Genomic DNA, 9,342 nt, shown 5'->3' on the forward strand with positions numbered 1-9,342 from the left:
AATATATTTAAAATAAATTATGTAGGTACTTAAGACCTTAATTAGCATTCATAGAATACTTAGAAGTCAGTTTACGTTACGTTTGTAACCCTGAATAATTATAACAGTGGAGGTCGGAGGTACCAGATCATGAGTAAGTTAGGTGTGTATGCGTCAAATGCTCAGATTATTTTTTAAGTCCTTATGAGTAGTACATTAAACTGAGAGAATACTATAATTCCTTCTCCTAAGAAGACCACACCGGAATTGTTTCTTTTAGCGTTAGTTGACAAATACTAGTGCCCTATAACCCAGTTAGTAGTAGAAAAACAAAATTACGCTCGTCTGGCCTCACCCTTAAGCTGTGTTTGTATGCACCAGATATGTGCGATTCCCGCTATGATGTGAAAGCTTTCCGTTTCTATCAGTAGTACTATGCTATATGGATATGGACCAATAAATATGGTCGATGGATATCAAACGTATCCTGCAACCACTGACTGCTGAGGAATGTTAACATCGAAAAGGACAAAAATCTTTTGGTAGGTACTACGTGGGAACACCTAATATATTATCCAACAACTAGATATAAAAAATATAGAAAACGCGAAAGCTGCTGCTTGCGAGTATGGATGTTTGTTACTCTTTCTAAACTATAATACTCTTGAAATTGCGTATGCAGTAAGCTGAAATCCGGGGTAACAAATAGGCTAGGTGCTTTTATTCTGGAGTCTTTTCTATAGCGAAACGGAGCTAGCGGATAATAGTTATGATAAAATAAATCATCAGCAAAGATGCATTATAATATTGCAAAAGGCGTGGTCAGGCCGTTGCACCTTGCACCAGTTATCAGTTAATGCACTTCGCTAACAGATTTTAACCTAACTGGTTTCTGACACGCGAAATAGTGAGACCAGACATTGCTACATTATGTATATCATTATCCACATAACACAAACCACCTTCAGCTGAAGTAGACGTGTATTACGTAACTGTTTTAAGGAGTATATATAAAAAAATATAATTTATTCATTTATTCGTGATAATAATTATTGTGATTTTGCTAAGACGCTTGAGAGGTAAGTTTATTTTTTATTTGTCTTGGTAACTAACTACGTTATTTCGTAGGTTTCCTAAGGATATGATCTGATAATAACAGCTTCAACCCTACTGTCCAAGTTTTATATGGTTATACGGAATATTATGTCATTAAAGTATACGTAGGTACCTACGGGTTCCTCAAGGGGTCAGTCTTAATTACTAGTGTTTACCAACTTTTGAAAACTCCTGAAACAGAAACCACAGTCTTTCGGCTTAGTATACCACCTTTGTAACAGTTTTGTATTACTAACGTTCTCATTTTAAATTCTTAATGTTCTAGGTATTTTAAATTTATACTATTATTTACATTAAGCAACTTCATAAAGCAAAATAACTTACTTACTATTTACACAAAGTTGCTCACCTACGTACCTAAGTTTTTGGGCTTAGGTTGATGTTAGTATTATAATCCCACCTAACAAGGTTATAGTACCTAGATGGTTATGATACTAAAAGCGTTTGACAGCGACACTTGATATCCTAGTAATATTGACCTCGTATTGCGGCCAAGTTAGTAGACCTTAATAATTAGTTGCCTACGTCCAGCAGTGGATTGCTATAGGCTGATGATGATGATGATGAACAATTAGTTAGCCATAGAATGCAAATATTGCAACCTTGAGTCTACCACCCTCGATCAGGAAGAAGTTAGATAGGAATCCTTAAATTAGAAAACCAAAGGTGAGACATCATGATTTTCATGGTCGATCGATTGCTGATCACTCTGATCAGTGATCATTTTATCACATCATAATTATTAAAAGTATGCAAGTTCAATGACACTTATTTCCTAAAACTGGCAAATATACTTCCATAATACAAACAAAAATAATCAAACCGCTGCTCCTTACTCAAACAGGTTTCCCACCTCCAAACACCAACCTTGTCATCAAGGAAGCCAAACAACCAACACAAGATTTTATAGAGTAAACAAATTGCAGATAAAAAAATAATGTTGCCGGCATCAGCCAGGCTGTTTGCCTTGGTGGCGTGCGTCGGCTGTGGTTGGGCGTTTCCGGACGTTACCGAGGATGCCGCGCAGACCTTGTACCAGTGGAAACAGATAGACTTCGCCTTCCCCAGCGCACAGGCCCGCCAGCTGGCTATACAGAATGGGTAAGTCGTGGGTAACTTAATTTAACTCACCTGCCTCCTAATTATTGCCTCCTAGTGCCTGAAAACTAGAAGTTAATCTAGAAAACGATATACTTTTACATTCTAGGATCTGAGTTGGAGGTAGGTTCTAAAAAAATAATTAGCATGTCGAGGGGGAGTTACCACTTTGCTTTTGACGCTTTCAAACAAAAGTTATATTTAATTTTTTATTTGTGTTGGCTGTACCTTGGCTGTACATAAAATATACTTATTGCCTCAAAAATTTGTTTAATAAAATACCATCTTACATACCCATGATTTAATAGGCTATGTGTTGTAGGTATGTAGGTTTCCACATCAAAGGCGGTTTGTAGCTGCTTAGTGAACTATGCATGACTTAATTAATTTAATTATGAAATAACTACACACCTATTTTTGAAGTAACTGATATAGGTACTACATAATTATAATGTAATCTAGAGTTAAGTAGAACACATTGTGTTGAGTGGGTGTGGTCTATGACCACTGGTCATCATGCGGTTCCTACGTAAATTTAATACATAGCTAGCTAGGTATTAAGTTTGGGCTAACACTACAACCTCACAGCTAGTATAAATCTAACTCGAATAAAATTTTGGCTAAATTAATCAGCGGCCGCTATACGGGTTTTTTACCGACACGTTAACGTTCCACCAATCTGAGAGCCGCATTTATGGCTAATCACAATAAGTATAGTGACGTTTATCTACGTCGATAGCGAACCCGTGTAGCGGTAGCATAGCTAACATAGCATTAAGACTTTAGTCTTCCACATTCATACCACCTTATTAAATGTATATTCTTATAACCAAAAATCCACCTCTCAACCCGCAGCCAGTACATCCGCTCCAGCGTGATCCCACTGGGCGTGGAGCGGTGGAAGGAGCGTGTCTTCGTGAGCACCCCGCGATGGAAGCGCGGCGTGCCGGCGACGCTGTCCGCCCTGCCTGTCGCGGCTACCGAGGAGTCGCCGTTGTTGCAGCCTTATCCCAGCTGGGAGTGGCATAATGCTGGTATGTCTTGTCATTTAGCCGAGCGTCCACTGTCGGCTAAACTACGTTAGTTCGCATAGTTGAGCCAGGTGTTCATACATAGTAAGTACTTAGTTTGCGGTGGATGCACATGCAAACTAACTTAGTTTAGCTGGCAGTGGATATTCGCCTTTAACCATGGGTGGGTGAAGTTGAAGTGCAGATCTGCGCAGACCTTAAATTAATAATGTACGAATAAGATGGTAAGTATGTCAAGTACAAAAAAGCAACAAAATTAATCTTATTTTGTTTGCTTGCAGACCGTTTTAAGTATACTTAATGACAACGATTGTATCAATGAATAAAGTCACAAACCTTTCCCCCATTAAAGAATAACGTACGCTAGTAATATTAGTTTAATGCTTCCAACCGAACTAATTCAAAATAAGAGCTCAGTGGAAGAAGTGTAGTGCTATTTGTCGAAATGTTTCTTTTGCACTGACACTCCTCCTTGTTCGAAAATTGTTTATCTAAGGCGTAGATACATTTTCCAAGCTATCAAACGGTGGCGTCAACAAACACAAGCGCTAGATGGTTTGTCATTGTGGTGAAAGTGAAAGGATTAGCTAGTTAATAATAATATAAGGAACTCGCTTTGGTTGGGTGAGCTGCGGTGTCGGTATGATGCAGATGATGTCAGTCGGGGAGGCTTTTTTCATGCACGAGGTGCATCATATAGTACTAAGTACGCATAAAATAGTACTAAGTAAGTACTGATAGGTACTATGAACCAAAACGATGCTATAATCCTAGATAGCGCTGATGATAATGATTATGATGATAATATTTGTTATGTTTCTGAAACCAAAAAAGTTGCTGAAAATATGTAAAAATATACTTACAAAGCAGCAGCGTTATGTCCCCATCTCATTATGTAGCTCTGACCCCCAATAACGAAACTTATATCTACCATATTCGGATTACACTGACTGTTTGGTAATGTGACCGAGTTCTGTCAATATCAGTGCCATAGAACAACGCCGTTCTCGGGTGTCGCTGTGCACGTATAAGCTTTCAATATTATTTAAATTAAGACGGTTACCTAATTTAAATGACTCAACCTGCAAAAATTCGAGAGTATCCACGTACTTTAAACGCCAACATTACATAAACTGTACATTTACATAACAGACACATTTTTATTTTTCAGCCAACTGCTCCGGTTTCATATCAGTGTTCCGAATGAACATCGACCACTGCGGCGTGATGTGGGTGCTCGACTCGGGCGGCGTGGAGGCCTTCGAGACCCCGCGGCAGCTGTGCCCGCCCACGCTGTACGCCATCAACCTGGCAACAGACAAGGTGCTGGCCCGCTACCCCATCCCCGCCGAGTTCGTCCTGCAGAACTCCCTCATCACCAACATCATCGTCGACTCCCGCGACGCCCGCTGCCGCGACCTGCACGTCTACATCGCCGACGCCTGGCGCTTCGGCCTCATCGTCTTCCGCGCCAGCGACGCCGCCTTCTGGAGGTTCTCCCACTACTCCTTCTACCCTGAACCCCTGCTCTCCAACTACACCCTCCACGGCCTCAACTACCAGTGGTCCGACGGACTCTTCGGCATGTCTCTCGGTAAAATGCAAGGGAACGACAGGACGTTGTTCTACCACGCGATGTCTGCGTCGATGGAGTTCTTTGTGAAGACGTCAGTGCTACGGGACCCGGCCCGCGTCAGTAACTCTGTGGACGAGTTCAAGCTGCTCGGCGAGGACCGCGGCGCCGCCGGCCAGGTCTCTGCCTCGGCTGTCGACCGCAACGGTGTCATGTTCTACAACCTCATCTCCAAAGACAGCATCGGCTGTTGGGACACCTCTAAACCCTACAAAAAAGCAACGCTCGCCACCGTCGCAAGAAACAACGAAACTTTAGTCTTTCCTAACGACCTAAGAATAGATCATGAGGTTCCACAGAATGTTTGGATGATAACTAACAGGTTGCCAATGTACCAGTTTAATCTAATAAACCCTGATGAGTATAATTTCAGAATAATGTATTTGGATCCAGTTAACACTGTAAAGAATACTGTCTGTGATAGTCGTAACACTGTTTCTTATCAGAGCTTTTTGCCAGGTTTCAGTGCTGCACCTTCTTATCTTGATTTCGCTTACAGAAGGAAATAATAATTTATTTTTTCATTAGAATCTAAGTAACCAAATAATGTTTTACAATAAGAGTTTATAAATAGATACTTAAGATTATTTAAGTAATAAAAACTTCAATAGAAACTTTTTTTAATGTTCTACTGTATTTTTGTTATAAGTATTTATTTAACACCATCTAATTTTTATCGTCGGTATTTTCAGTTGGTTTTTTATTGGTTGATTCGCTGGTAATGCTTTCAGAAGATTCTACAATACTAACTTGTTTACTCGTAGTAGGCTGCAAGTTGTCTCGAGATTGAACTTCACTTGTAGGTTCAGAAGAAGTCGGTGTTTGGTTTAGTATTTCACTGTTTTCTTCAACTTCCTCTATCATCGTTTGAGTATTATGATCTGCTTTATTTATATAATGTTTACTTTCATCATTTAAGTCATAACTTACGGTACTGTCACATCTTTGTGGTGTGCCTGCTGCAGGTGTCATGGATAACTTCAATTGTGTAACAATGCGGTCATATTGAATCATTTCAAGGGACTGTAGTTTTTGTGAGGATACTTGTATATCTTTAGTAGACGTAGAGCGCTGATCGGTACTATCGTGTGAATTATCTGTAGTACTTTGATTAGCTAATATTTTATTTCTAGATTCGGAGCCTTTCTTCATAAATATTTGTGGATAATCTCGCAAGTATGCAGGGGTTCTCTCTTCTTTGCTACCGACGTGAGGTGGAGTTTCACTTTCCATGGGCATCCTTATATCAGCAGATAATTTAGTTGTAGATCCCCTTGGAAGTAACGCCAAAGAACTCGGGGAGAATATGGTACCAGGCTCATCATCGTGATTTTGATAAACAGCAATACGTAGCATCATAATACAGAATTGCTCTAAGATTCTGTCGACGTCCCGTGGGACTTGCGGCACTGGTTCAGAGGCGGCGGTTTCCTCGTAAGCCCGATTGCCCAAATATGTCGTGGGCCGCACTGGGGCTATTTCATCGTTCGGCTCTACATTTTCGTCATCTGTAGCAGGTGGAGAAGACTCTGCCGTCACTATTTTCACTTTAGGGCGTTGGTTTTCTTCTGCGGTCTTAACTTGATACCTGAGGGAAAATATTTCTCTACTAAATTAGGTTGGTAAATATATCTGGATATTATGGATGTGTATAGTATTCCGGGAAGCAGTTAATAAGAACAACTCAGTACTGAAAAAAGTTATTGCACACAAAAGGATGCCTATAGCCACCAGTGGGCGATAGAGGGCTGATGAAAATAATGATGATCTAAAGCTACAACATACATGTTCCGAACGATGTCCTTCCTCAGGTTCTCTTCGTCCAACATTGACTTGGTCCGCCTCCTCCGCACTGCCAGTTGGAGACCGACGTCATCCTCCAGGTCAGGACTGGTCACCGGGAACTGACTGAACGTCGCCGCTAGCTTCAACGAGTGGTAGTAACTGCCAATAAATAATTAGGTAGGTACTATTTATAAGAAGACCATAGCATAGTGGTATAGTTCAAAATAAATAAACAATGACTGTACTTCAGTCGTGGAGAGAATGCGTTTTTGACGCCTATGTCTGTAAGAAAAGTGGTTATGGTTTTCCTTTGCAGCCATCAAATATCTATAGGATTTCGAATGGCATAAACGCATTCTCTCAACGGCCATACTTTAGTTGTACTCTAAGGAAGTAGTAATAAGTGACTGCTGACTATCAGTTAGTAAATTTACGGATGTTTTTAATTTAGAAAAGATAAGGAATTTCTTTAATTTCTAGAGGGTAGGTAAAGTTCTATGCATAAATTGCATAAGCTTTTAACTTATGACGATTTATACGAGTATGAACCGCTTACAAACTCACCTGTAAATAACCATCCAAATGTAGAAAGAGGGCGTGATGGCCACCACCTTGTTGACCAGGAACCTCACGCAGGGCGTCCGGGCGGGGCCCAGCAGCAGACACACGCCGAGCCCCATGGCCAGGCTCGTGAGCTCACAGAGCAGGTTGCGGATAGCGGCTAGGAGGAGCCAGGGCAGACTAGGGTGGGACTGATCTCTTTCAGACTCCTCACCCTAGTCCCTGCAGTTCTATTCAAAAGCTTTTTACTTACAACAGCCGCTTATGGCCTGTAATCACATACGGTATTACTCGATCGAGCTAAACTGTCGAGAAAAACCCATGGCATAAAATTACTTTCATTTAATTCCATCGAGCTGTGAGTATTGCGGTCCACACGTAGATTTTTACTCGACATCAAGTAAAACTATCGAGTAATAACGATAGTGAGTACTGGCCATTACAAACCCACCTGTAAATAACCATCCAAATGTAGAAAGAGGGCGTGATGGCCACCACCTTGTTGACCAAGAACCTCACGCAGGGGGTCCGGGCGGGGCCCAGCAGCAGACACACGCCCAGCCCCATGGCCAGGCTCGTGAGCTCACAGAGCAGGTTGCGGATAGCGGCTAGGAGGAGCCAGGGGAGGACTAGGGTGGGACGATCTTCCTGGAATAATGCCTTAGTTGGTGAGGTTAAAGGGGTGGGAGTGTGATGTGGACTTAGGAGCTTACCAGGGAATTACATACATAAAGGCATAACTATAGACTGTGTGTGTTTAAATTTGGGTGAAATGTTTAATGGATTTAAGATGTTAAATATTATTTTATGTGCCTTGTGAAACGATTTCAGTAAGTCCATGGCATACTTATCTTTTTATTTAGATGACTTAATTGATAGTATTGCTATTTATATTATATTTTCATCAAAATCAGTAAGTACCAAAATCGTAAGTAGGAGCCCATTGGGGTTCATCAACCCATTCAAAAGTAGATTTTCTATTTAATTGCGCATTGACACCATAAAACATTTAAACCACTAAAGAAGTAACCACCTACCAGAAACGCCGGATACAAGAGCACGATGTACGAGGCGAGGAACACGTACACGGTGAAGCACTGCACCAGCATGACGCCCGAGATCATGAAGCGCAGCGCCCGCGCCACCGCGCGCGGCAGCGGGGGCATCGCCATCTGCCACACCTGCGGGTATACCGCCAGCGACACATTAGCTAGTAACAATCCATAAGCTGATATAATCTAACTTGTATGGATCTGACAGGAGATCGACGCTGCTAATAATTGCTAATATGTCGGTTATGGTGCGGTAGCTGGTCAACATGGAAAGGATGGGTGATCATTAGCCGTTTTACCTAAGGCCCAAATCTGCGTCACAAATAAATTTCGGTACACGCGAATAGGTAATATAATTTAGGGTTGCACCGTGTTTCAGGAGTGTAAAACACGATGGTAATCCTAACTAATATTATAAATGCGAAAGTAACTGTGTCTGTCTGTCTGTCTATCTGTTACTCTTTCACGCCATAACTACTGAACGGATTTGAATGAAATTTGTTATACATATGGTCTAGATCCTGGGAAAGAACATAGGCTACTTTTTATCCCGGAATTCCCCGGAAGCTCGCGGGAACAGCTAGTAAAGTATAAAAGTAGGAGCATACGATTTAAACTCCATTATGTGGTGGTAGAACGGCGAACTGTTATGTTTGAGGGGGTAGTTTGGTTTGTAGGGAGGGTACTTTTTTCGATGGTACATGGTGGTGATGGTGGCGCTAATTTTGAGAGTCCCTTAACATTATAGTTAGATCCAACCCGATTTTATACACCTACAAAGATGATTCTAACACCAACCAGTAAAGCATATACAAACCATCTTCAAATTAGAGTTGACTTTGAAGAGTGTGGCGTCAAACACTGTCCTTACGAGTCCCAATATGGTCCAGAGACAGACCTCCCCCTGCAGGCTCAGCCCGAAGTATGAGAGTATGTTGTACATGATCTTGTGGTGGATGTTGGTCACAGTAAATGTGATTTAACTACATTTTGAATGTATTATTTGGATTAATTTCCTGTGTTGATTCAGGTAATGTCATAATAATCGGCTGTTCGTAGAGTATGGAGTATTACGTCATTGTACGTC

At 41.3% G+C, this 9,342-nt stretch overlaps 2 protein-coding genes across 4 annotated transcripts; one reads left to right on the top strand and one right to left on the bottom strand.

Annotated features, from left to right (window-relative positions):
• Nucleotides 1-893: 893 nt before the first annotated feature.
• On the top strand, nucleotides 894-5,476 carry LOC105396422 (protein yellow). 2 transcript variants are annotated; one of them, XM_048626974.1, is made up of 4 exons: nucleotides 894-1,058; nucleotides 2,022-2,196; nucleotides 3,049-3,227; nucleotides 4,396-5,476. In XM_048626974.1, the coding sequence occupies exons 2-4, from the start codon at nucleotides 2,033-2,035 to the stop codon at nucleotides 5,364-5,366; spliced, it is 1,314 nt and encodes a 437-aa protein (XP_048482931.1). In that variant the 5' UTR covers nucleotides 894-1,058; nucleotides 2,022-2,032; the 3' UTR covers nucleotides 5,367-5,476. The 2 variants fall into 2 exon arrangements, with proteins under 2 accessions (XP_048482931.1, XP_048482930.1); XM_048626973.1 differs by having other exon boundaries at nucleotides 895-1,062; nucleotides 2,029-2,196.
• LOC105396433 lies at nucleotides 5,461-9,310 on the bottom strand. Of its 2 annotated transcripts, XM_048626971.1 has the most exons (5): nucleotides 9,073-9,310; nucleotides 8,241-8,384; nucleotides 7,655-7,851; nucleotides 6,643-6,801; nucleotides 5,461-6,445 (listed from the first exon to the last, which is right to left on the bottom strand). In XM_048626971.1, the coding sequence occupies exons 1-5, from the start codon at nucleotides 9,196-9,198 to the stop codon at nucleotides 5,524-5,526; spliced, it is 1,548 nt and encodes a 515-aa protein (XP_048482928.1). In that variant the 5' UTR covers nucleotides 9,199-9,310; the 3' UTR covers nucleotides 5,461-5,523. The 2 variants fall into 2 exon arrangements, with proteins under 2 accessions (XP_048482928.1, XP_048482929.1); XM_048626972.1 differs by lacking the exon at nucleotides 8,241-8,384.
• Between the last annotated feature and the right edge of the window lie 32 nt (nucleotides 9,311-9,342).

The sequence above is a fragment of the Plutella xylostella genome, chromosome 17 (assembly GCF_932276165.1).
Source record: "Plutella xylostella chromosome 17, ilPluXylo3.1, whole genome shotgun sequence".
NCBI classification, from domain to species: Eukaryota; Metazoa; Arthropoda; class Insecta; order Lepidoptera; family Plutellidae; genus Plutella; species Plutella xylostella.

Excerpts from the sequence above, each read along its gene's own strand:
- LOC105396433 (XM_048626971.1), bottom strand. The coding sequence starts at position 9,198 with ATGTACAACATACTCTCATACTTCGGGCTGAGCCTGCAGGGGGAGGTC. Across the intron at positions 8,385-9,072 it reads TCAACTCTAATTTGAAGATG|GTGTGGCAGATGGCGATGCC; the intron begins GTTTGTATATGC and ends GTATACCCGCAG. Across the intron at positions 7,852-8,240 it reads TCTTGTATCCGGCGTTTCTG|GAAGATCGTCCCACCCTAGT; the intron begins GTAGGTGGTTAC and ends GCATTATTCCAG.
- LOC105396422 (XM_048626974.1), top strand. The coding sequence starts at position 2,033 with ATGTTGCCGGCATCAGCCAGGCTGTTTGCCTTGGTGGCGTGCGTCGGC. Across the intron at positions 2,197-3,048 it reads CAGCTGGCTATACAGAATGG|CCAGTACATCCGCTCCAGCG; the intron begins GTAAGTCGTGGG and ends CTCAACCCGCAG. Across the intron at positions 3,228-4,395 it reads CTGGGAGTGGCATAATGCTG|CCAACTGCTCCGGTTTCATA; the intron begins GTATGTCTTGTC and ends TTTATTTTTCAG.